At 50.2% G+C, this 27,525-nt stretch overlaps 1 protein-coding gene across 6 annotated transcripts in view; it reads left to right on the forward strand.

The window, feature by feature from the left end:
- Positions 1-471: 471 nt before the first annotated feature.
- Positions 472-27,525, forward strand: part of cacna1bb (calcium channel, voltage-dependent, N type, alpha 1B subunit, b) — a 130,313-nt gene continuing 103,259 nt past the window's right edge. For 4 of the 6 annotated variants that reach the window (XM_076029300.1, XM_076029299.1, XM_076029303.1 and 1 more), the window contains exons 1-5: positions 474-829; positions 1,105-1,396; positions 4,552-4,880; positions 7,813-7,919; positions 11,116-11,255. In XM_076029300.1, coding sequence (XP_075885415.1) covers positions 772-829; positions 1,105-1,396; positions 4,552-4,880; positions 7,813-7,919; positions 11,116-11,255 — 926 coding nt within the window. In that variant the 5' untranslated portion in view covers positions 474-771. Of the gene's footprint in view, positions 830-1,104; positions 1,397-4,551; positions 4,881-7,812; positions 7,920-11,115; positions 11,256-27,525 lie in introns of all 6 variants that reach the window. The other 2 variants (XR_012927068.1, XM_076029301.1) reach the window with 2 other exon arrangements.

Below are 27,525 nucleotides of genomic sequence, written 5' to 3' on the forward strand. Positions count from 1 at the left end.
TCATAGAATCACCTAGAACCTCGTCGGACAACCCAGAACTACTTAGACCCACTGAGTCCGTCTAGACCAAGAGTGGTTTATTGAAATGGATGAAATTCAGCTTTTTCATGACTGACTGTCTATTGATGGTTTCCTTAAGTTCCACTGTCCGAAGTAAAAAGCTTAACGGGCCACTGTATGGCCCCCGGGCCATAGTTTGCCCACAGCTGTCCCAGAATCTCTAGGGAGGTCGAGCTCAATCAGCAGAGATCTTGTCCAACATGGAGGACAAGGTTGAGGTTTCTGGAAACAAACTCCTGGGAGTTTGGAGCAGAGCAGTGGTGCTGCACTGTGTGAAGGCAACATCAAAAACTGTCGGGAATCAAAGCAGTTGAATCTGTGAGATTTGTGCTCACCAGCTTCCCTGTGGTGTTCACAGAGGACCCGGGGGGTGGGTGTCTGGTTTGCAGTGTGTTGGTCTGATAAAGCAGCTGATGATTGCACCTTTCCTGGTTACCAGGGCAGGCTGCCAGAATGGTGGATGATTGAATCGGGTTTCAGAGCCTTGAAGTCCTCTGCTTGATGAGATAACACCACCGCTGAGTGGCAGAGCAGGAAGCTGCCTTTCCGCATTCCAAGGTGGGAAGTTCTCTGGGTTCTCCTGCGCTGCTCGGCGACCTCCACCCTGGCTGCTCTGGCACACGGGGACGGTGAGAGCAGAGCTGCTCCTCAGGGTTCATCTTCTGGCTGCATTGATCTCAGTAACCCTGGTGAGAGAGAGAGAGAGCAGTCATGATAAGGACACCTCCTCATTCCAGATGGGCGGAGCGAAGATCCTCAGTGATTTACGGTACGCTGTTTGCCACCTTTGTTTGATTGTGTTCTTCTGTTTTGTTCTGGTGGGGCACAATTGGGTCTAAAATGTGCCGGGGGGGGGGGAGCGGAGTAGCAGCAGATGGATGGAATGCTTTGGTGAGCCACCTCATAGGAGGAACTTGTTGCTTTAACTTGTTGGGAGAAGCTCCAGCAGAAGAAGCAGGTATTAGAGATGGATGGATGGATGGCAACAAAGATCAAAGAGTCTGTTCCTCCAGTGGAATGTGAAATCCTCCTCTCCTCCTCCAGCGGTGCGCTCGGCCACGCTGGGCTCGTGGAGGATGCTCACCATGGGGGCCGAGTACGAGGACACCTGGTTGGTTCCGTCATCCGCCAGGAGCCACAGCACCAGGCACCGCCTGCAGGTGGAGGAGGAGCAGGAGGCGGAGGAGGCGGGGCCTGAACAGGAGGCGGAAACGGAGCCGCCGTCATGGACGCACAGCGACGCCCAGAAATATGACGCAGTTCTGCGCCTGGACGGGCAGAGCTGCAGCAGTGGTGTGCGTCACATGATCAGGAGGCACGAGGAGCAGAACCGCAGGTGAAGCCAAGACACATCACTGAGGTCCTCAAGTCCATCACGAGGAGCTCAGGGTTATCTTAGAAAATAAGCTTTTCTTTCTTTCTTTCTTTCTTTCTTTCTTTCTTTCTTTCAAACCCTGCACCAAAATGGGGAAGAAAAGGGGGTCCAGTGACTTTAATGGTGGCTTTGGTGCCGCACCTGCTGCTGTGCATGTGAGCCTGGTGAAATGACCAGTGAGCAGCAACCAAATGGCAGTAACTGGTGCATCCGCTTTACTAACTGACTCCCTTCTAACCAGCGAGCTCCACCAGTTTGAACTCTGAAGCTGACAGACTGCACATTTCAGCAACTGTTGAAATCCTTTGCAGTTCACCATATGTGCCACCAGGTGGCACCTTGGCTAAAGGAGCCATTCAGTGCCTTTATGGCTTCACTTCCATCTCTCTCTCTCTTTTACACACACACACACACACACACACACACACACACACACTATTGGGGACTCATAGAGATGAAGTCAGCAAATGGGAACTCAATATAAAAACAAAATAAGCCTTGTATTTATGAGACAATAATGTTTTTCTTTTTTTTAATGTGCTTTCTAAATGCAGTTTTCCAAGCAGTGACCTGCTGTCCTCAGCAGGAAATGCCACAGAGAGCATTGCCAGTGCTAATCAGCGCTGGGCGGAACAGGCCCATTATATCCAGTGATAGTGCTGTGAAGCACTGTAGCCTCCTTAAATACAGCTTGCTGCTCTTTACTCCCCTCCTGTGCCACTGACACGTCCAGCAACACAATGGATCATTGAGAGCCAGTGCTGAGTTCACTGCCTGCCTTCCTCTTCCCTGTCACTGGTGAACACCCAGAGTTTGTGCCGCTGGTTGTAGTTATTGTTTGGGACAACGACAGTGGTCAACAACTGAAGGTCAGATCACAGAGGAACAGTTTGACACTGTGGAGGGAAACAACAGAGAGGCAGCAGGAGTGGAAACAACGAGACACGGGTGCAGCACAGGTGCAGTGGGTGGGTCACTGACAACCACCTGACCAGCCAATGGCAGGGAAGGAAGACTCAGGTTGTTTCACAGCTCACAGTCCAGGTAGACTCAGTAGGAGTGGGGGTGCAAACACTAAGAAACACTGTGGCAGTGCAACTCTTCATCAGGCTGCAGGTCAACGACTCAACCTGGAGCCATGTCTTCTTCTTCTCTCTTCACTCTTTCATTTTCATGCTGACGCTATGACTTTGTCTCACCTGCTGCTGCTGCTCGTGCAACTGAGAACATGGCTGGTGAGTGTATAATAACAAAACTATAACTATCATAGTAGTAGTGAAAACAATTGGTTTCAAAAATGTCCTTTCTTACCATGATCCGAGCATTTTTTTTTAAAAAAAAGTAATGTATTTATTTTTCTTTTAAAAGACGCGCCTAAATCCACCTGAAGCGTCTTTCAACAAGTGGCCTTTAACTCTGCGTCACAGTTGGTAAATAGCAGTGACTGTTTCATTGTCTGCAGTTCACAAGATACACCACTAGATGGCTCTTTCACTCAAGCATTTTACAGTATAAGGAGGTATAGAAATTTAGTGAATACAAAAAAAATTCTTTATACATGTCAGCAAAAGAAAAAAAACAACCATATATGTAATATATATATATATATATATATATATATATATATATATATATATATATATATATATATATATATATATATATATATACACACACACACACACACACACACACACACACATGCTCATGCATTTGCTTTTAATCTTTCCAACTTTCCACTGCAGATACTGAAGACATCAACTATATGAGCAAGATATATGGAATTATGCAGCAAAGAAAAACACGTTCAATAACTCTAAATATCTAAAAACTCTAAACTTTGAAGAATTGAAATATAAAATGTAGTGTTTGAGTTATTTGACACTTTTATTGTTTGCTCCATAATTCCATGTGTGCTCATACGTAGTTTTGATGCCTTCAGTGAAGAAGTGCAACGTCAGTAGTCATGAGAATAAAAGAAACTGCATTTAATTCATAGGCCGAGTCCAAACTGTTGACTGCTAGTGTGTATATGGCGATGTGTAACATGTGTACATGTTGTCAGAAATAGACAATTAGCATGTCATGTATGATCATGTATGATATGTATGACCTGAGCTCCTCTGTGCTCACCTGTGTCTGGCCCTACTGTTCATATAGAATCAGTGGGGATGGGTGGAGGTGGGTGGAGCTAAACACTCAGACTTCTCGCTCATTTGCCATCGTTTCTCTTGTCAACCTGCTTCCTTCAAGGTGCGTTTGTTGCCCCGGTCGCTGTATTTTAATGAGCGCGCAGCCGCGAGCCTTTGCGCGAACTTCATTACAGTTGTAAAGTATTTTCCCCCTCAGCAGCCAACAGACGGTGAGCGCGTCTGCACGCTCCACTCGGCGATAGGCCGGCCGTGGTCACATGCGCTCTTCCTGATTCCTCCGAGGAGCCGCTTTATAGCCTTCAGTCGCATCCAGCCAGCGATCAAACACATCAGCCGCCCAGCCAGCGCGCGCGCGCGGTGGATTCTGCCTGGGCTCTGACTCGCTGCTTGTCACCCGCTGCCACCAAAGGGAGGAATTTTTGTTGTTTTTTTTCCTATGTATTTTTCTTGTGATTGCGTTGCTGCGTGTTTCCACCGGTCGCCCGCGCGCCTCAACTGGTGTGTGTCCGCCGCTGACACGATGCTGTTAGGGTTGTGGAGCGAGACGGGCTGATGTGGTGTGCTTTCACCCCACCCTTCACCTCCGCCTGCCATGGATTCAGCCGCGTCCCTGAAGTGAATCGTGTTTTTCCTCCCACCACCTGCTGAAGAGATTTTTTTTTTTTTTAAATCCCAAACTTTGTTTTTCCTCTGTCGTGTTTTTTGCGTTGCCACCGAAGATCCAAAGATGGATGAAGGGAGAGGAGCCGAGGAACCTGCTTTTCTATGAGGACACCTTGTTTTCCATCCCTGCCTACACACACACACACACACACACACACACACACACACACACACACACACACACACACACACACACACTCCCGCCGTGGCTTGGATGAAGCGTGCCCGTGGTGATGCGTCTCCCCTTCATTTCCACTGACACCACTTTGGATTTTCCCGATCGGATCTGTGCGTTTCCAGAATGGCTCGCTTCGCGGAAGATCTCCCCACCCGCTATGGAGGCAGCGCGGGCGGAGGTGGAGGCGGCGGCGGAGGAGGAGGAGGAGGCGGCGGCGGCGGCGGCAGAGGAGGACCGGGCGCCGGCAGAGGGGGAGCTCGGGGCGGCGGCGGCGGCGGCGCTCCGGGCGGCCAGAGGGTCTACAAGCAGTCGATGGCCCAGAGAGCCCGGACCATGGCCATCTACAACCCGAACCCCGTCAAGCAGAACTGCCTCACCGTCAACCGCTCCCTCTTCATCTTCCGCGAGGACAACCTCATCAGGAAGTACGCCAAGCGGATCACAGAGTGGCCATATCCTCCCATCAGCGGTGAAGTCTGCTTTATTCTGGTGGAGATGCTCTGATTTGGTTCTCCTCCCAGTCTGTGGTCGCATCTGTCCATCAGCAGCCGCTTCATAACACAACCAGAAGCACCGCCAGGCTCAGTAGTGCGTTCAGTATCCAGCATCCACATAGAAGTGACATCATGAAAGGTGTATAGATACATTTATTGCAAGCAACACAATATGTGTAACTGTCGTTTACAGTTGGACTTTAATTAACTGGCCTAAAATAAAGAAGACGTAGATAATCAACTCAAGTTTCAGCAAAAAGTGGCGCAAACACACCAATCAGTTCTCTCAATTCAAACTGCGACTCTCAAACACATCAGGACATAAAACCTCCTTTGAATCACATCATTAAACGGCAAAGTTAACGCTGCGTCTCAAAAACAGACCTATCTTTGCGCATTTTATAACGGTTGCACGGTAATTCAGGACCCTTCCTCGCGGTTATACGGCGTATAGCTGCGTATCGCGTAGAGAGACTAGTTGCACGCAGCAGGTGCACCAGAAGGCTTTACAAAGCGCGACACACACACACACACACACACACACACACACACACACACACACACACACACACACACACACGTCCCTTTGCCTGGCAACCAGATACACACGTTTGCCGAGCAAAGGAGGGGGAAAAAAAAAGAAAAGCAGCAGCAGCACCACCACCACCGCCGCCCTCCGCACCTGTTTGTCAGCTGCTGAGTTTGACCGTCGGCGGTGGCTGCGAGTCAGGGTTTTGCTCGTAAAGAAAAACAAAAGGCTTCCGGTTGTTTTCAGCAGCGGCCGCATTGAGCGCCCTGTGCGGCTGCACCTGCCGCTCCTGCCGGCCCTTATCTCGGTGCTGCTGCTGCTGCTGCTGCTGCTGCTGCTGGTGGTGGTGCTGCTGCTGGTGGTGGTGGTGGTGGGGTCGACACACAAAAGACGCCCCCTAGATGAGTTTCTGTGTCCCCACAGTAGTCTTCGTGGTGGGCAGCGTCACTGGTCACCACATCGTGAGTGACGTAAAAACCAGGAAGTCCGGTCGGTGCCGTGGCTTCTGTAGAGCAGACTACGCATGTCACTGGCCCAAGTTCCGTTTCAAAGAAAATCCTGGAGACCCGCTAGAACTCCTGCTGCTGCTGCTGCTGCTGCTGCGCAGGTCCGGGCCGCGCGAAGCCGCCTGCTGCCGCCTCGTCACGCGCGGTGGGAGCCTCTGTCCATGGTGCTGAAGGCGCCCACTTTATGCTGCAAGGAAAGGCAAGGCAGCTTTATTTATTATATAGGGCGTTTCATACACGAGGCGACTCGATGTGCTTCACATGATTCCAAGTTCAAGAGAATAGAAATAAAAAGATGATGGTTAATTTATAATAAGATGAATAAAAGGCGCTCAATCGTCAGAATAAGAGTCTCTAAGCTGCATTTAGAATCACTCCCACTGACTTCACTGCTGCTGGCCGCTTCTTCCATCAGTGTGAAGCATCGCAGCTCAATGCTGCTCCACCATGTTGAGGTTGAACTCTGGGCTCCACTAATCTGGTCTGAGTCTGCAGAGTCCCACAGTCCTGCCTGGTTAGGGTTAGAGTTGGGTCTAACCCCAACCCATTGCATTCTGGATTCAGTGACTCAGTAGCAGAACTTTACAGTGTGTTGTACAGCTGACCTGGAGCCAGTGGAGGGTCTTCACAACTACTTGCCGTTAACATCAAAGAATAAATAATAATGACTTTTTCTTTTTTAGTATTTTCTCTAGAAATGTCAGGAGCAAAGTGTTCACTTTGTTTCTGAGTTTAAGGCCAAACACAGAGACAAAGCACCAAGAGGATGGTGACGTTTAGTTGAACAAAAGTCTTTGAAACTCGTTATTATCTGTTTGAAATAGTAAAGGTAGCCATAGGCTTCCTGCAAAAAAAAAAAAAAAAATTGAAAATCATTTCTACAGTAGATTATTCTCGTCACATAGTTCCTCTTAAACCTGCTGGATTACCAACAGAGAGAATCCCCTGGTGCTGTGGCAGCCGTGTCTCAGTGCGGTGCAGCGGCGGCGGCGGCTTTAAAGCCATTCGTGCAGTTTTAAGACCCTGCGACGTGGGAATCGGCTCTGAAAACAAGTTTTTTTAGAAAAGTTTGAAGAATCCGCCGCTACCATCCCCCCTCCACAATCCCCAGTTTGATGAGAAAAACAGGATTAAATACATGCGTTTGCACTGCAGCTTCTGCCTGTGTGCTCGGCAAACGGGAAGAGCATTAGCTGCAGTGGAGAGAGAATATTGGGATCACGGTGATCCCTCTTTTCCCTCTGTTTGAGGAGGAACTTCAACTTGTGACCTCACAGGAGACGTGCAGACACTGTGTTTGCGGCCAGTTGCTAAAGTGAGCGCCGCCGCCGCAGCGTCGTGCTTGTGTAATCCCGCTGGGTGGGCGTCTCATGAGTAATATTTCTACATCTTTGCTTTAATGCTCATCGGCTTCCAACTCTCTTGCCATTCACATGCCTTCAATGGGCCCTGACCTGCGGGCAGTGACCCAGTGAAAATGCATTGCAGAATGAGCCGAGCATTGAAAATGGTTTGAAATGGTCGACCATCTGGAAGGATCGGGGCCGCGTGTATAGGAGGCCTTTCTCCTCGGAGCCTCGATCATTGTGTGATGGGATGTTTCTGCCACAGCGGGCCGCATGCATCCCGGTCTAAATGTAGCAGCATCTCGCTACGCAGCATCATGTCATAGTTTGTGTCCTATACGCTCTGCTTTAATCCGCATCAGCTGTTTATTTCATTTAGACCCATTGTAAATGCCTGCCCCACTGTGCTGTTTCACCTCCTATTGACCCACAATAATAATAATGTTGTTGTGTTGTGAATTGTCTGTGTGAGCGCTTTGATTTTCACATGTTAACCTTAACCCTCGCACTCCATTTGAGTACATGATCCTGGCTACAATCATCGCCAACTGCATCGTCCTGGCCCTGGAGCAGCACCTGCCGGAGAGCGACAAGACGCCCATGTCGGAACGCTTGGTGAGTCTGCCAAACATGTTGCTAAAGCCAAGTCGCAATCAGTGTCTTTGAAGCCGCACCAGGGTGTTTAGCTCATAGAACCACCCAGAACCACCCAGAACCATCTAGAACCATCTAGAACCATCCAGACCACTACACTGGAAACACTGAAACATGGAGGAAATGCAGCTGTTTCGTGACAAAAACAGCCGTTTAGCTGTGTTTTCCTTCCATCGCCTGACCTTTTCCTCTGAGCTGCCTTTGATCCGCGCTGCCTCTGGCTCCTTGTTCCTGCACACCAGCTCTTTTCAAAGCACCGTTTGAACTTTGACAGTCACATCATCGTGTGAGAGAGAAAAACCAGAGAGAGAGAGACTAGAAGCACGGACGGGTCAAGTGGCGAGTCACTGCGAGCGAGTCTCTCCGAGAGTCGCTGTTCAGCACTTTGCTGCTCGGTGGCCGGACCTCCTCCTCGCTCGGGGGCGGGAGGGCGGGGGGGGGGTTGACTGTGTCTGAAAATAGGGAGAGTGTTACGACGAGCAACAGCTTGACGCTGGGAAGGCGGCGAGCGAGTTCCTCCCTCTCATATTCAGCCACCTGCTCTGCTGTGATGGCAGTTCGGCAGGTGCAGCCGCTGAAGTGCTGGTACTCTACTGGCTGTGTGAAAGAGTGGTCGGCATCGGCGCCATGTCACATAGGAAGGTGCTGCGTTCAAGTTCGCCGACCAAGTCAGAGACAAATCTCGTTGGTCTGCTCGAGAAATACGAGACACCATAAACAACGCCGACGACAACGCTTGTCCGGGTTTCCAGGTCACCAAATTTCAGATTTTAGAGGGGAGGTGCTTCTGAGAATGTTGCCTACATGTTCCTTGATCAGATGGATGGATGACATAAATCATATCTGCTTATCTGGGCAAATGTTTCTCCACTGTGCTCGACCGACGGAGCCGTTCTCTTTTCACCGCGGCCGCAACCTTCAGACTTCACCCAGTCGCTCTTGTCCGACAGATCTATTATCACTGGATGTTCCCTGGTGGGCCGCCCCGCTATAGAAAAGGTCACATGTCTTATAGAGCGCCGCGCCTGTCACACCGCTTTTATGGCGTTATTTATGCCGGGAGGCGAGGGGGGGGGGTGGGGGGGTTGGTTGTCAGGTTGTTGCATGCTGGGATGGGAACGAGTGGGAGAGAGCGGACGGAGGAGACGGAGGAGGAGAGGTTAGCGGTTAGCGCAGGCGTGAGATGTCCTCTGCTCATGCCTTGTGAACTGCCCCCTGGTGGTGGTGGTGGTGGTGGTGGGGGGGTCTCGTGGATATTAATGGAGGAAGGAGGTGGGGGGGATAAAGTGTCACATCCTACGTGGCTCCTCGCTGTTGTTTTTGAAGCTGTTAGCTTCGCAGTAGCTAACAGCTAAACCAGGCGGTGGTCAAACTGTTTGACTGGTGGGGCCACAGTGGGTTCTACAGTGTCCCAGAGGGGGGTGGCGGAGCAGCAGCAGCAGATGGATGCAGTGTTCTGGGGAGCCACCTCATAGGAGGAAACCATCTATCCTGGGATCTCATGGAGAAAACCTGTTGCTGTGATGTCAATGGAAAACGAAGCAAAGCAAAAATGACTGTGAAAACACTGTGAAAAACAGATGAATTGCAGCTGTTTGATGACTGACTGACTGTTGATGTCATTTCTTCAAGTTTACACAGCCAGATTTACAAGGCTTTAACGGGCCGCATACTGCCCCCGGGCCACAGTTTGCCCACGCCTGGTCTAAACCGTGGGCGGGCCGTTATAATGCAGAGTCCCAATCAACGGTGCTCAGTCATGTGTGCTCTGCTACCCATCATGCTCTGAGTGCCCATTCGGGTAGAAATGTGTTTTTTTCCCCTCTGTTTTCCTGCTAGTGGGTGAATGTTTTTTGCTTTTTTGATTTGCCCTTATTTTATTCTGTCCTGGTTCCTGCAGCCTGACGCTCAGCAGCCGCTGCTGCTGTGCTTCTGCTCTGCGGCTGCTTCTCTGCTCTCTCTCTCTCTCTCTCTCTCTCTCTCTCTCTCTCTCTCTCTCTCTCTCTCTCTCTCTCAAGAAGCCTGTAGCTCCTGCACTTTGTTTTCAGATTTCCTCCCTCTAGTTTACCCCAAAGTTTTCCTAAGTACCTTGGACAGCAGCCCACCGTCCATCCAGCCATTCTCTTTAACCCTCTCAGTCTCCAATGCTTCTTTAAACTAAAAAAATGGTTTCCAACAATCATCCACAGTCCACCAATAAGATCTAAAGCATCCAGAGCAGCAGGCACAGCTCCAGCTGTGTTTCCATCACCACTAGAGTCGCACCAAACCTAAATATGTCAATAAAAACTGGTGATGGAAACGGCTCAACTTGGAAAAACCTCTCAAATATGGCTGAAAGGTCTCATGAGGTGCTTTTCCACACGCATCCATATGGAGGAACATCGCTAAAGTGTCATGGAAACACTTTTTTGGCATTGACACGTCAGCGGACGTGACGTACGGGGGTCATGTGACCAGTTGACTGACCAGTGGAAACGGTGCGTGATGATTGGAAAAAGGAGGAGGAGACGGAATATTCTTAACAAGTGACGAAAGAGAAAAACAGAGCAAGCATCCTGGACAGCAAACAACATGCAAATGCAGATTTCAACAGGGAATGTTGTCCCTCCATCCTCCTCACAGTGGAGTCTCGCAGGATGAGATTTGAGCAGAATTGCAGCTGATCATCTTCACACCATTCAATGGAAACGCCTGCAAAATCGCAGCTGTACTTTGTCGAAATTTTATTTTAGAAATGTGGCTTTTATTTGACTTTAAACTGTCACGGAAACGCAGCTGCGGTCGTGATGATGCACATCAAGAAAGAAAACAATGAGCGCCATCTGCTGTTCTAAAGGCCACAGCAAAGCAGCGTGAAATTTTCCAACATGGCCAAGTCACCTGATAGGAGGTGTTTCAAAGCAGCAGGTGCAGGCGTGGTGTTTTCCACCGACAGCAGTCAGACGTCGCTGCCTGTGTGGATCTTTGCTCCTCCGCTATTTCCTCTCATTTTCATTTAAATGTGCCGCAGTGAGCGGTGAAAGGAAGCCATCTGTCGTTCTGTCTCTTGCTTACTTAACAGCGTCCTCCTTCACGTCACGCTTCACTTCCCGCTCTCTTACCTTCTCCCCCACCCTCTTTGACTGTGTGTGTGTGTGTGTGTGTGTCTCTGCAGGACGACACGGAGCCCTACTTTATTGGAATATTCTGTTTCGAGGCTGCCATTAAGATCATCGCCCTGGGCTTCGCTTTCCACAAAGGCTCCTACCTCCGCAACGGCTGGAATGTAATGGACTTCGTGGTCGTCCTCACGGGGTGAGTCAGTCGCTTGCCCCCGCCGCCGGGTGTCGGCCCGAGATGGAAGTCATAAGCCAGAGAGAGAGAGAGAGAGAGAGAGAGAGAGAGAGAAAGAGAGAGAGAGGATTCTTTTGTGCGTGATGTGCGAGGAGAGAGCGGTGGAATCCCCTCCGTGCCTCTGTCTGTCTGTCTGTCCGTCTGTCTGTCCGTCCATCCGGCCGCCAGCGTCCCCGCCTGTTCAACAAGTAGCAGCAGCCTCTGAAAGCCTGAATAGAGCCCTTGATGTTTTCTTTTTTTTCTATGATAACATGTTGCTGGATTACGCCACCGATTGCTGGAAAGCCCTTTTTAGTCTGCAAGGCCGGAGCCATGCATGAAACAGAGGGAATCTCAGTGTCATGTGTGAAAATGTCCAAAATGAGGATAATTTATTTTACAGGATGTCGAAGCTGCAGATACACCAAAACACACCACCACCTTCAGAGTGACGTCACTGACAGTCAAAAGCCATGGCTGTGTTTGGAGCCGTTCACACTGAGGCACATCTGTCCAAATGAAACTAAGCAGAAATCGGATTCAATGTTACTGTTGGGACTACCAGACTGAACGCCGGGGGCGTTCAGTCTGGATGGGCTCAGAATCAGATTCGGGCTGCCAGTCTGAACGCGGCTCCAGTCTGCATGGAAACACAGAAGCGAGATCCTGTGTTTGGTTTCTCTCAGTGTGTGAGGACCGGTGTGTAGCTCGTGAAGCCGCAGTGCTACTCAGTCAGATGGGGTTTATAGTTAAAGGTTGCAACTTCTTAAAATGGACTTTGGACAAGTTGAAGATGTTGCGGGCGAGCCGCCAGACTGAGCTTTGAAGAAATGGACTCTGTTTCTTTTTAAGATGGGGAATCAATAAAAGAGTAATGGCCAACTCCATCCTTCCCACTAATTACTGCTGCGCTTTTTATTTTGCTCTGCACTGAAGCTCTTTGTCTGCGAGGCGTTTGAGGAGCCCTTCATCTGCTGCTGGTGTGACTCCTCCTCACTGCTGGAGGAGAGCGGCTCATCTATTGATGTTTTCCATTGGCACCATGTTGTTGTTGTTGATGTTGGGTGGTGTTCTGCCGCTTCAAGCGGCAGGATGAACCCTGAACCGAAGTAGGTTGTATGATGATAGAAGTGGGAAGTATGCAGAGTAGTGGAACGCTTCCACCATGCATCGCTCCAATGGCTTTGGTTTGTTCTCTTGAATGCTGCAGGTGTCAAACTGTGGCCCGCAGACCAAATCTGGCCCACAGTGCAATTATATTTGGCCCGCGAGGCCAATACAGAATCACCACTAGAGCTCCTGGACCGCTGCTATTATACAGAGCCGCTAATACTCTAAATCCCAGACTGCTGTGCTGGTATTTTGGCGCTCCAATCAGGGCATCAAGTGCATTGATGGATATTATTATTATGACTTTATTGGTTTATTGTTGTTATTTTATTTAAAAGGGTTACTGTTGAAATTTAAATCGGAAGGCTGCAAAGACTGCAAATGAAGAAAAAAAAAATCATTTATATTTATTTACTTTTTTAATTATTTGAAATTCAGTGCTGGAGTTTTAGGTGTTCCATATTCAAGTAAAACTTGTTTGGGTCCTTGTAAAAAGGTTCACAGTTCTATGTGGAGGAAAACATCAACGTTGGCCCGAGACTCCGCTGGGTGTTTGACTCTGACTCTCCTGCTGCCGCAGATCCTGATCCATTTCTAATGACGCCTCAGCTGTTGAGTGACTTTCCTGCTTTGAAGACGTGTGAGTTCCTCTGGAGGTGTGTGTGTGTGTGTGTGTGTGTGTGTGTGTGTGTGTGTGTGTGTGTGTGTGTGTGTGTGTGTGTGTGTGTGCAGTGAAGAAGGTCCCTCCTATTAGGAGTCTGCTCACATCTCTGAGCACAACGAGAGGGAGAGTTCCACCTGAGGCTGAGTTTCATCAAGCACCTCCACACTGTGTTGGTCACCTCATTACGAGCGGATTATCAACGCAGATCAAAACAAGAGTAAAGGCTGCTGCTGCTGCTGTTGTCTGCTTGTTGTCACTTTGAAGAGCTGCCTTGTTGCTTTTTCAGCGCGAAGAGAAGAAGAACAATCAGGGACTCAACAACAGGGATTCATTTGAGCGCTGAAATATGTTTTACTCTCTGTTGATTTCATTGGGTCGCCTCGACTCGTAGTAAACGGCAACGACAAATCAACGTGAGAAGGGTGTTCATGGTTTATTAGCCTCAAGAAAACCATGACATTTGAACTCTGAAATCCAGAGCTGGTTCTGGACTCTCGGGAACCTGTGGTGGTGCTGACAGAGCAGCTGAGAGACGGCTTTTCTTTCACACGGAGCACAAGTGGGACGATGTTGCTCCGCAGCCTGTGATTGGATTGAGTGTTCCTGCAATACCTACACAGTGGAAGGATTCTGGCGTGTTGGAAGATGAAAGGAGGCGGGTTTTTTTTTTTCTATTGTGGGTCGAAGATCACACGGAGGCACGTAGCTGCAAGCAGAAAACACTCGAGTTTCTCTCTTTCTGCAGACGGAGCCCAGAGTCCTCGTTGCTTCTGCCATGGCGCTCGGCTTCTCCTGTAGATTTGTTGATTCCGCTTCCTCCTGACACATCAATACTGGTGATGCTTTCAAATCAGAAGGGCTGTTGACTGTCAGTGGGCTAAAAGAGTTTCAGAGATATCCTTTACCACCTTCCTCCCCAAGTGATGAATTAGTGACTACTACGTACATTTTCACAGTGTTGTATTTCTTCTCTGGAGTTCTGCTTGGGTTACTGTGTGTGGTTTAGTGGACATCTGCTCAAGTCAAGCATGAGCAGCAGGGGTTGCAAGGCAACAAAGTTGCTCCCCTTCGTGTCGTATGCAATCAAAGGAACAGCCAGGGGAAGATCAGACTGGGAGCCCGGGCCATCTGGCCAAACCCAAGTTCTAACCACGTTTATTATATTAGACTTGGAAAAAAAAAGTTGCAAATTGCTTCATCCATCATAATAAAAGATCTCCGGTCCAAATAATCAATGCTTCTCGGCCAGTTGAAGCGTCAGGCGGCTGATTTGTGTCCTCGCACTTGCGACCAAAGTCAGAATCAAAGGTTTGCGAGCGTCTCCCTTCAAGACCGCGGAGTCAGCAAGAAGTGGGAGGTGCAGGTGTGTTGGCTACACCAGGCACTAGCATGGATGCTGCAGTGACGCTGATGACATTTGTTTTGTTTTTTTTCCAAATGGTGAAACAGTCACAGCAAGCAACAGTGTCATGGTTGGAATTGTGGAAGAGCAGTGAGAAGCGCTGGGTCGCCGCACACTGGTCGTACATTTCAGTCCCAGAGAAACATCCCCATTCTTTCTGTCCTGTATGGAAAAGTAGCTTTTTTCCTTGTACTCTCTCTCTCTCTCTGTCTCTCTCTCTGTCTAAAAAACAAAGCTGAGGCAGCGACGTGTCAGTTTCCGACTCTCCATCGCTGACTCAGCTGGATACAAGTGGACCATTATTTTGTTTCTTTGCGCGTCGCTCAGTGTGGTAGCCCAGCAACCACAGCCGTTAGTGTTGCACAGTGTCATCGGGGGGGGGGGGTTTCTGTGTGTGTGTGTGTGTGTGTGTGTGTGTGTGTGTGTGTGTGTGTGTGTGTGTGTGTGTGTGTGTTTGCTCTCTCCTCAAACGTGCTCCTGTGGGATGGGGTGGGGGAGGGGCCATCCGGTCGCAGACCACCTTAATGGGAAATTGATCAGATCACCTCTGGATGGGGTCTGGCTGGCTGGATGGCTGGAGTGCAGACCTGACGGCTGGAGTTCTGGTCCTGGTCTGAAGTGGCGGTGCTGCCTCCCTGAGGAGTTGGAGCGGCTTGAGGAGGCACAGCGGGGCGCTAAAGTCCCGTCTGGTGTCACAGCCGCGGGAAGGGGGCGTCATCAACGGCAGCTCCAGCAGCTGCACCTTCACCTGCACCGGGTTCCTCTGAGAACAAGTGTCTGGTGAGTCAATATAAAGAGCTTCAAGGTCGGAGGTGTCATTCAGCAGGAGGTCTTTGACTCGCTGCTGCCTCTCTAGGGTCTGGGACTGGTCCGCCCACTCTGACCTCTGACCTCTGACCCCTGCAATCAGTAAGCCATTCAGCTCCACCCACTGAATGTTTTTTTCTGTAAACCCTGGAGATGGTTGTTGGTGGTTGGTGGTTGATGGTTGATGCAGCGTGAAACCCCTGCGAGATCACTCAGGACTTCCTGTCTGCGTTAACAAGTGACTCAACGCTGGACGTGATAAAGTCAAAATGCTTACTGCATAATTTAAACAGGAAGTGCAAATGGAAAACATGCAGACCGCTAATAGGTGAACGGGATTGGCCGATGCTTGAATGATTGATTAAAAAAAGAGCAACTATTTAAAAACCCTGGCTAATCCATCAGCAGTGTCTTGGAGGTTCGATCCACTGGTTGGAAATCTCATTTGCAGCCACTGCAGCTGCACCGGGACAGGAAGTAAACGATGTTGCTTTGAAATTAAAACATATTCTTTTCTGCTCCATTGATTATTTTGTACCGCTTACGTCAATAACGCATCAAACCCCGCCCACCCCCTCGCCTCCAATTTACTGAAAATGAGAATCAATTCTGCTTTGACAATTCCAACGCGTGCTTTCCTCGAGCCATGCAGTCACAATGAAAGGCTCTCCAAGCATGCTTGTAGCTGCAGGCAGCGGGAGACCTTTCATCCGTCCTGATCAGGCATCAGAGGCCCTAATAAGAGGATAAATCTGCCCTGGTTGCCTCAGGCCTGATCAATACAACAAGGAGCTGGCCGCGCCTCATCAGGAGCCCAGACAGGACCAATCAGCAGAGCTCCAGCGGCAGACCGAGGTGACGAGCCTGCCAGGGTCTTCCATGACCCCTGGAACTGAGCCAAACCTAAATATGGCCATAAAAACTGGTGATGGCAACAACTCAACGTGGAGAACCCTCTCAAATATGGCTGAAAGGCTCGTCGGTCTGCAGGTTAAAGCTGAGGTGAAGTCCAGTCTGCAGTCTGCAACCAGGGACTTTCCAGCCAGGTCAATCATTGTTCATGGCCGCTCTCTGACTGTGGAACAAGACATTTCCTTCGTCCTGAAATGTGGCGGCTGTAAAGCAGGGAGCAATATTGTAACGCACTTCCTCCGACTGACAGCTTTACGGTGGCGCAGCACTCTGGTGGGAGATTTGTGAAGTCTGAGATAAAACAACTCCATTGGCATCATGCAGGTATCAGGAGCAGAAGGTCCTTCCAGGGTGACTGAGCCTGGCAGAATAATCTCTGGCCACGTGACTTCAGCGGCTCCGCCTCACTTTTTATTGGTCGTTTTCGTTTATAGTTTCCTGTCGCTAGAAGACCTCCACAGCACTCTCACATTTATACACCCATGGCTGAGCACCACAGTGGCAACATGAACACACACGCACACACACACACACACACACACACACACACACACACACACACACACACACAAATGGGACAGCCATGCGTAACCAGGGACTGAAGTGTTGCACATCCAGCAGGATGGTGTCTCTGATTGGTTGGTGCGAGTGAGCCGTGTGATTGGCTGGATTTTGGATGTCTTTGGTTTCTTCTCTTCACCTCACATATACAGTGGCCCACCTGCCACTGCCCTGTTGTAATAATGAAAGGCCCGCAATGGTAATCCAGCCCCTTCAGTTGCAAATGAAAGTGTGAGTTGTTGTGTGCGGCGTTTTAAATGAAATAAACGCAACGCGTGTTGTTGGTGAAAGTAAGCACCTCTGACATATGCAGAGCCAAACCCTCCAATAGTATTAACACTGGTGACCAGTGTGATAACAATGGAAGAGAACATTGGTGAAAACCTCCGGAGCTTTGTTGGTATTCAAAAAGAAATCAAACACTGCATCTGGTGGCCGCACCTGCTGTCTGTGAGGAGAAACAGTGTGTGAGAAGGTTTCCTCTGAGGAAACTGTCGCACTTTGACCCCCTCAGCATCAACACGCTCTGCTCTATGGATCCTTACCTTCTCAATTGAAGGCATTGTTGGGTGAAATTGAACTCCGGTCACTTTGTCCTGTGCAATGAGTCCGTCATTTGAAATCATGTCTTTTTCTTGACGTGAGCACATTGACCTCTTCTTAAACTGGCCATGGAGGAGTCCATTACTGTCATCTTGGCAACCTAAAGGGTCTCATAGTTTCTCCCATCAGCCAAACTTTCACTTTTTTCCCTGACAACTGTCAAGACGTTTTTCATTTTTCACGTTTTTTTTTTAGGTGTGAAGTCAGATCATCCAAAATCTCAGCTCCCAATAAATTGCACTGCTGCACTATCTGGCTGCTACTGGGCTTTTCAAATGTGTAGGAGCGCTAGCTGGCACTCATTTGCCTTATTTGCTCAATTATTTAACACGCCCGGTGCAGATAAACACTGTTATATAAGAACATTGCATTGCACTGCTTCCAGCTCTTCTTCATTCCATGCACTGGAGATGGCACGACGACTATTGCATGGATGACGTGACGCCGACGAGGCGGCGAACACGCTTACTGTACGCGCTGAAATGCACGTGTGATGACCAAGATATGTTGGCGCGCATGATATGCGGCCGCTGGAGCCTTTTACAACTCATTCATTATTCAAGTTTGTTGTTGTTTTGCCCGACTACGTGTAATGTTTTATTTAGGGGGCAAAGACGTCTCACGTCTGTGAGCTTTTAACCGGCAAACCTACCTGACCAGAGGTCCACGTGTGTGCATTAGAAGGCTGCATTAAAGCCCAGCCTGCCTGCCGCTATGACATGTTTGATCAATTGAGGGTTTTCTCCCGGGGCCGCGGCCATTTGAAGCACGCAAATATAATACAGCTCCCGTTAGATATGAACCTTCAGCAGAGCCTTTTCCCTGCTCATACGTCCCAAAGAGGAAGCAGCAGTTTGCAGGGTTTCTTCTGTCCACCCAGCGGAAGTCAACATCCAAGCACTGTGGATTTTAAATGAGTTATGATTGGATGCAATTAAACTCTAATCCAAGTGCACGACCTGGACCAGGAGGCGGTGCAACTGTTGGACTGGTGGGGTGACAGTGGGTTCTATAATATGACCAAGGGGCTGGAGCAGCAACAGGTGGATGGAGTGTTCTGGTGAGCCACCTCATAGGAGGAAACCATCTATCCTGGGATGTTATGGAGAAAACCTGTTGCTTTAATGTCAATGGTGCTGAGCTCTTTATTGAAATGGAATATTTTTTACCCTTAATATCATTTCTTCAACATCGGCGGGCCGGATTAAAAAAGCTTGGCGGGCCGCATATGGCCCCCGGGCCGTAGTTTGCCCATCCCCCGTTCTCGACATTTTGTGGCACAAATAAATGCAGAGACAGAAATTAGGCTCAAGTGTATCAGGAGTTTCCATTGCGCTGCCTGTGCCTTTCAGAAGCAGTTATGTCATGACATGAACACGTCTGTCTTCTGCAAATTGCAGCATAGAGCCACAATTTATGACTTTAGTAGCCATAGTAACAGGCTGGCTGCTCCCGCTGCTGCTCCTCCGTCTCCAGTGAGCCAGCCACTGCCTCTTCCCATCCCCTCAATTGGCTTGATGGAGCTCTGCCAGCAGGACTTTCCTCTTCCTCCCAGCTGATGGGAAAGTAACTGGGCAAGGTGGAGACTTTTTCAGAAGAAAGACTGAAGATTCTCCAATACTCACTTTGAAGATGAACATATACTGTTTTTGCATATGTATATTTTGAAGACATTGCATTAATAGTCAGTCAGTCATCAATTCTGGATGGTTCTATGAGGTTCTGGATGGTTTGTTAGAGCTAAATACCCTGGTGGGGCTTCAAAGACACTGGTTTGGTTGCAAAGCTTTGCTTCATTTTCCATTGACATTGAAGCAACATGTTTTCTACATTTCTTCTTCCTATGAGGTGGCTCACCGAAACACTCCCATCCATCTGCTGCTGCTCCAGCTCCTCTGGCACACTGTAGAACCCACCAGTCAAACAGTTTGTCCATACTTGAATTGTTTATTCTTCAGAGCCAGCAGCTCCGTGGTCTTGGGCTCCCGGGCAAAGTCTGCGAAAACAGTAATCCTGCTGTCATCTCGGGGAAACCTAAGCCCGGCGTGCTTGCTTTCCATTTATTCTGTATGTTGGATCGGGCCGCACTAAGTGGTCTGGACACAGCGGCGCTCCTATCATCTTCAAAGTTGCGCTTCCCCTTTTTATGTGGCTCTCCAGCGTCGTGCCGAGACACAATAGGAGGCATCAAAGTGCAGCAGGGACCACACACACACACACACACACACACACACACACACACGCACACGTACACACACACACACGTACACACACACACACACACACACACACACACACACACACACACACACACACACACACACACACACACAGGGGTGGGCTCACTTTGGCTGGCGCTCAGAACCCGGCGAGCAGCATTAAACGCTGCCTTTGAACCCGAGCCTGTGAGAATGTGTGATGACTGGGCAGGCAGGTGAGACCGAGCTGCAGGTGAGACTGCAGGTGAGGATAAGCTGCAGGTGAGACTGCAGGTGAGACTGAGCTGCAGGTGAGGCTGCAGGTGAGGCTGCAGGTGAGACTGCAGGTGAGGCCACGCTGCAGGTGAGACTGCAGGTGAGGCCACGCTGCAGGTGAGACTGAGCTGCAGGTGAGACTGCAGGTGAGGCTGCAGGTGAGGCCGAGCTGCAGGTGAGGCTGTGCCACTGTACAAGTCAATGATGAGCTGGATCTCACATTTACACTCTGTTTTCTTTGAGTCAGAGTCCTCTCTCTCTGTCTCTCTCTCTCTCTCTCTGCATGGAGCAGAGCAGCTCATCTCCATCCTCATCGTCATCTTTGACAGAAGCAGGAAGCTGCAGCCTGCTGTCAGGGGTGTGGTGGTGGTGGTGGTGGTGGGGGGGAGGGGGGGGGGCGCAATGGTAGATGAAGAACGTCAGGAAGGGACTGCAGGCCTGTCAATAACGCCTGCCGCTAAGGAGATCAGCATGGATGCTGCAGCTGCGGCTGCTTTATCAGAAGCGGTGGAGGAAGAGCAGTGGCGGGCGACGCCTCCAGTCACACCACTGACACCAGCAGAGAGCTGCGAGAGGTTAGCAGCTGGGCTACAGGCAGCAGGGGGCGCTGTTCGCGCCAGCAAGGCTTCTCTAATATACATTTTCCTGTCAATATGATAATAAAGTAGATAGCCTCCATAGTCTGTTCCTATCATATAATATCCACCTGGTGGCGCTGCTTCATTTGTTGTGTATTACAGTGGTTTTTATCCAATCAAATTCCAGCTAGCGACTCCTGGCTGGAAGCTGTTGGAGCCTTTAGTGCGCCACCACTGGCGACTAGACAAACTCCTCAGAGTTCTGACAGCGGGCTTCTTTGAGCACCGCAAGCGCCACCTAGTGCCCATAGATGTCAGCAGGTCGCTATCATAGAAACCAAAAAAACAGCCATGAAGAAGAAGGAGCCCTACAGGTGAGAAGGTGGTATTTATTTCACCACCACCTGTTTCCTCACTGGCGTCTCATCTCGTCCTTCACTCACATCGCCGACCCTCCTCCCTGATGTCCGCTGTATGGACGGGAGCGGGTCGGTTGTTGCCGTCGGGTTTGGGAAGGTGTGAGTGTTGCGTTGCGTTGCGTTGCGTTGCGTTGCGTTGCGTTGCGGTGGTTGTGTTCCTGGCCGCTGCTGCTCCTCGTCTCCCAGGCAGTAAGTGATCTGGTTTTATCGAGCGATCGCTGTGTGCTGTGCGAGGCCCTGCTGACTGCTGCTCAGGCCAGAGCCCTGCCGCTTGCATCAGAGCGGACCGACACCATCTGTCTGTCTGATTGTCTGTCTGTCTGTCTGTCTGTCTGTCTGTCTGCCTGTCTGCCTGCCTGCCTGCCTGCCTGTCTGTCCCTCTGTCTGTCTGCCTGTCAGCCTGCCTGCCTGTCTGTCTGTCTGTCTGCCTGTCAGCCTGCCTGCCTGCCTGCCTGCCTGCCTGTCTCTCCCTCTGTCTGTCTGCCTGTCAGCCTGCCTGCCTGTCTGTCTGTCTGTCTGCCTGTCAGCCTGCCTGCCTGCCTGCCTGCCTGCCTGCCTGTCAGCAGCCGCTCTAGAGTTGTAGAGCAGCGGGAGCGAAGGAGAAGCACTCAGCTCCTTGGCTTCCTGCTCACGCCCCACACAGGGATTAAGTCCACAGTACAAACTCCAGGGAGGAGCTGCTTTCAGCCATACATGTTGCATTGTAGTATGCGCTTATCAATTATGGCAACAAATATTGATTCTAACGCAATGTTTGGAGGCATATAAAAAGATCACAGAGCAGAGATGGCAAAGTAGAGAGTGCCTGTGTGTGTGTGTGTGTATGTGTGTGTGTGTGTGTGTCCTACATCCATTGTGCTTCTCCTGTGTGTCTATATGGTGAAGACTAGAACAGTGTGTACAAAGGAAGCCGATTGACCTTCCAGACCAAACACACGTTTCTTTTATGACCAGCTGCCTCATTAAAATCTTGCCGAGGCCAGCCAGAAGTAAATAAAGCATATATCCACCCATCCATCCATCCATCCATCCATCCACCCACCCATCCATCCATGCATGTTCAATCCCTGCTTCTTCTGCTGGAGCCTCCCAGCTGTCACTGGGTGAAGGCAGGGTGACACCCTGGACCAGTGGCCACTTTATTAGGGCCACATACAGACACACAACCATTCACACACACACACACACACCTACTGACAATCTAGAGTTTCCAATTCACCTCACATGCATGTTTCTGGAGTGTGGGAGGAAGCTGGAGAACCTGGAGAACCCAGCAGACACATGGAGAACAACACAGAAAGACCACAGGAGACCCCAGAATAATAAAGCAAAGCCTCCCAAATGTCCTCAAGTCGATGCTACCACAGCATCGATGTTGTTTCTGATACAAAAGAGTTTTTGGTCGCCCAGTGTGTTTGTGATGCACGGCATTAAGAATCACATTTAAGTTTCCAAGCGCAATTTCCTTAAACAGAGTCAGCCACAGCCCACACGCTCGGCAGTCGGCACATAACCAAGGAAAGCACAGGAATTGAATTTTTCTTGTTAAAAGTAAGTTATTAGCATTTTATTTAGCATATTTTTCAGCTCAAACAGCTGATTATGTTTAGAAACCTCAGACTGACTACAAAGAAGCTGCTTCTGTATTCAAACTTTTTTTTTTTTTTTTTCTACTGCGACTGAACTGCAGCAAGCAGCAGCAGCTTTGATGAAAGACTTTTCAAAGACCAACAGGCTGGAGTCTCCAGTAGGTCCATGTGTATTCATGAGACGTGCAGTTGGTCAAGGTGACTCGGCGCCACGCCACGGCTGGAACTGATCCAGAACTGATCCACTTCCAGCCGTCTGCGCCGTCGACGCTCTCGTGCCTCCTGCCACCCCAGTGAAAAGGCTCCTCCGCAGGCAGCGACTCCACCTGCAGTCCTCCCGACCGAGCTCGCCAGCGTCTTGGTGGCGAGACAGGACCGCTTTCTGACATCTGCAGCAGTTGCCACACGCAGCCCCCTGGTGGCAGAAGAGAGTGTTGTAGTCCTGGAGGTTGGTCTTGGTCTCCGGGCCGCTTTTGAAGGGTCTCGGTCTGGAAGCGGCAGGCTGGCAGGTTGCTAGCCCTCACTTACCTGCAGTCGCAGAAAGCTAAAACAAAGTGAATCCCTATTGGAAATCCTCTGCCTCCAATCATCTGTCATTCTCCGAGTTGGTCTTCCTTTGTTTTTCGGAGCTTTTATTCAGTCACACTGAAGACAACACTGCTGTTGTTTTCTCTCGTGTTGAACTTGTGTGTGTGTGTGTGTGTGTCTGTGGTTGTGTTGAGGAGGTGAGGGCGGCTCTGCAGCCCGCTGGCTGTTTGTTGAAGTGACGTTTGACACGAGCCAACGCACCGTTTTCCCTTATAATTCAGGGGTGTGTTAAAAAGCGCCAGGCCTTGGACCGCAGGTCGCAGCTTCACTGCTGCGCTGCCTTCAGCCGGCTGGATGCTAACACAGTTTGAGAGAGAGTCACTGTCGGTTTTGCATGAAGAACACTGACCAGGTCCGGTCAGGTTTAATTGGACCTGCGTCTTCCTCCCAGCGTGCACACATGATGGCAGTGGATCTATATATTGACCCCAGTGTGTCTGCGTCTGCTGCACTCTGCATCTGCTTGTTAGCATCACAGCTTCCTGCGGGTGATGCACGAAGGAAAAGTTCCTCACTTTGATGAATCATCTTCACCCAAAAGTGCTTCAAACCGAACTGAAGCACTCGTGCATCTTAAAGGAGGGCGGTGTGGACTGCAGGTCCGTCACTGACACCGGCCCCCCTGGAAACACAGCAAGGCCACAGGAGTTCTGAGAGAGTGAAGGTTACATACGGTACTGCCCAGAACATGAGAGTCTCCTGAGAAGGTTGTTGTATTTGCCCATGTGTGAACTCTGCTGAGCCAAGACAGACTTGTTAAAGGCTCAGGAGCCTTTTGCAGGGGTTTTGGATTCTTTGGACGCTTTGAAGCTACAAAACTGAAGCTTTTCACAGTATTCTAATTTTCTGAGTTTGTGGCTTTGTGCTTTTAATACACTGAAAATCTTAATCAGCAAAGTTACAACAAGGAACTGCTTGAGATGTCAATTTGCGTGTAATGGCTCAATAAAATTGCCAAAATAAAACAACTTTTACTTGATATTCAAATTTTTCGGGTATGTATATGTGTACATATATATATCATGCCATTTGCATGCCTTGTCTGATGGTGGGCGTGTCCCACTTCCAAAGCTTTCCTAGCATTTGGTTGGTCAGATGAGTTGAGTGTGAATAAGACGCAGTTCCATTGCGCTCCTATGAGGTGCATGCACTCTATGTTAGCATTGCAGTTTGGAAGTGACGGCGGTCACATGGAACCTCAGTGCTCAGAACAGCAGGTGTTGCCACCGAAAGGCCCGGTGCAGGCGGGTGAGAGGGGAACGTGCTCTCTCTCAGCTCCAGTGCACTGGGCCGGGTCTTCACACTGCGAGCCGTCCGTCTCCACAGCAGCCGCCTGACCTGCGACACGGCGCTGTTGGCCCGACTTGGATCGGTGAGGCGGTGCTGCTCTCAGGTCCCAGGATCTTTCCGTCGCTCGCCGTGTTCTTCTCACTGTTCAGCTGGATTTCACTCCATGAATTCATCAACTGATGCAACCAGCCGTCACGCTCGGATGCTGTCAAGTATTTTTGAACAGTGCGCCGGTCATCGTCCTCGCCTCTACTAAATCCACCTGAAGCCTGTAGGGCTCTGCTCTCTTTCTCTCTCTTTCGCAGGAGGTGGAGTGGAGGGTGGAGGAGGTGGGGTGGAGGGTGGAGGAGGTGGGGAGTTCTGCCAGTGAGCTTTGGTTGGAGAAGCAGCAGCACTGCTTTTGTGTTTTCTCCCTCCACCCTGTGTTTCATTAGACGCACCAGGAGGATGCAGCTGCTCCTCCTCCCCGCCGCACCCCACCCCACCCTCCTCCTCCTCCCCCACCTCCCTCTCCTCCTCCTCTCCACTAAGGCGAGACGAGGTGCGTCGTGTTTGCTCCTCCTCTTCCTCTTCCTCCTCCTCCGCCTGTGCACGAGCCCTATCAGCCTGGAACAACCGATGGAGGGGTGGTGGTGGTGGTGGTGGTGGTGGTGGTGGGGGGGAGTAGGGAGATAAGCGAGGCTGAGACGGTCGCACCAGAGTATCAGCCGCCAGTCATAATTGCGACCTTTACGCACTTCCATTCTTTGGCTGCAACAAGGTGTTTTTCCCTCCTTCCACTTCCTCTTCCTGTCGCTCTGTGGAACCATCCTGCACTGCACTGCACTGGACTTTCCCAGCCAGTGGCTGCTGAACAGCTCCAGTACGCCTGCGGGTTTCACCGTCGCTCAGCAGGCCAGGGGGAACGCGGTGTCGCTGGTGGGAGCATAGAAAAGGAAGATGGTTCATCATACATGACTTCTCGCGCTATCAATGCAGTCTAATAACAATGCCATACATTAAGTATGTCATTATTATTACATGATGTTACATTTCTGAGGTTTTTAAACACAGCATCGCCACCCTAATCCAGTTGCGTCGTCTTCTGTGGAAGCTGTCTGGTTACGAAGGCCTTTGACATCTTCACTGCTGACAGAGTTCAGAAAACATCCCTTGTGACTCAGTTAACTGGACGGGAGCATTTCTCACAGCAGCCACTAGTGGCAGCATCTGAACACAAACAGTTTGTGAGGGTGAAGTTGGGAGTCGTTGGTCCAGAGAAGCAGTTTGGTGCTACTGCTGCTTCCTACTGCTGCTTCCTACTGCTGCCTCCTCCTACTGCTGCCTCCTACTGCTGCTTCCCACTGCTGCCTACTACTGCTGCTGCCTACTGCTGCTTCCTACTACTGCTTCCTACTACTGCTTCCTACTGCTGCCTACTACTGCTGCTGCGTACTGCTGCCTCCTACTGCTGCTTCCTACTACTGCTTCCTACTGCTGCTTCCTACTGCTGCCTCCTACTGCTGCTTCCTACTGCTGCTTCCTACTACTGCTTCCTACTGCTGCCTCCTACTGCTGCTGCCTACTGCTGCCTCCTACTGCTGCTTCGTACTGCTGCTTCCTACTGCTGCTTCCTACTGCTGTCTCCTACTGCTGCCTCCTACTGCTGCTTCCCACTGCTGCTTCCTACTGCTGCCGCCTACTGCTGCTTCCTACTGCTGCTTCGTACTGCTACCTCCTACTGCTGCCTCCTACTGCTGCTTCCTACTGCTGCTTCCTACTGCTGCTTCCTTCCTGTGATGCTGCACAGCTACTGATCCTGCAGGGCGAGGCCGTTGATATGATGAGTCGCTCGTCATCCTTGGCTGCCGGGACGGTTTCATTCTGTGACGTTTTGCCTGTGTGTCGTAATGGCGGAGCGAGGCAAATTGTGTTTGTCAGCCTAAAAAACAGACAAACCCAAAGGAGCCCAAGAATAAATCGATTGCACTGGAAGCCGTCAGGCAGTTGTCAGCTGTTGCACACGTGAACTCATTTGAGAGTGGTCCTCCCTTCCTCATTATTGCAGTGGGCGTTTTCTGCTGCGCACACTCATTATTGCACTTAGCCTGTTAATATTATCCCGCAGCTAATTTGATGTTTTGCAACACCGTAATTAGCTGCCCTGTTATCTCAGCAAATGAAACAAACAGAGGCGGCTTCCTCCTCTGCAGCAGCGCAGCAGCGCAGCCGCAGCTCTGCCGAGGCCTCCTGACAACCTGAGTGCTTCACTGGAAATTCACCAAATCAATATCCTGCACGGATGGAGGAGGGGGGAGGGGGGGTGCTGGTTGAGGCAGGAAATCGGCGCGCCATCTCTGGAGTGATGTGCCAGCTGGGTGCGTGTTGATTGGCCCATGTGATCAGGCTCCAGGCCCGTCAGCACCCTGGCCCGAGGAACTGGACCAGCTTGTGAGCATGAACGGGACGTCAGGGTCCATTTGGTTCCCCAACATTGTTTGACTGGTCTGAATGATGGACTCAAACACTGCAGTCTGCACTCGCGCACGTCCCTGATATCTGTGAACAACCGTCGGCTCCTTTTAGTTTTTGGTTGAAGGGCCGACGATCCTGAAGTAAAAGTTGCCTGAACAAACCAAACAAAGGCACTTTTTCACCTTGGGTCAGCTGCCTCAGGTAGAATTGGGGTCAAGAGAGGTCAACGTAGCTGCAGCTTCAGACTTGTACGATTTCAATAAAGAGGGACTGATGATTTCATTTTTAAATGCATTTTTTCCCTCTTTGCCCATCACATTAATTAACGCAAATATTTCTCTGTATTCTGCGACGCGAGTGAATAATCATCGCAGATCCAAGGACTGCAGGCTGTTAATGTCGACTGGCAAATCCCTTGAAAAGAGGCGTTGGAAAAGCCGCAGTGAAAAGCTTTTTTTTTTTTTTTTAAACTTTGAAATGTAAAACCTTGGAGGCCGTCCAGGCTTTACGTCCCAGCCATCCCTCAATGCAGAACGTTCAAATCAACGTCCAACACATTTTCAGGGCTGCTCTGCTTTTGTCGTCTCTGTTGTCGGTGATCAGGTGCGTTTTGAAGTCGGGACTCCTCACGGCTGTTGCTTCTGCTAGTCGGCTCTCTGCAGTTTGCCATCGAGTGTCAAACGAGCCGAGTGAATAGCCGAGCCGAGTGAGCCGGCCAATAACACTGTAAGGCCTTGTTTCACTCCGTTGGTGACACCCTAAATTATTGAAAGGCACCTTGCTGCAAAGAGATGTTGCTGT

This window comes from Nelusetta ayraudi, unplaced genomic scaffold, assembly GCF_046127955.1.
Source record: "Nelusetta ayraudi isolate G7.1 ecotype Tasmania unplaced genomic scaffold, CSIRO-AGI_Nayr_v1 ptg000026l, whole genome shotgun sequence".
Classification (NCBI taxonomy): Eukaryota; Metazoa; Chordata; class Actinopteri; order Tetraodontiformes; family Monacanthidae; genus Nelusetta; species Nelusetta ayraudi.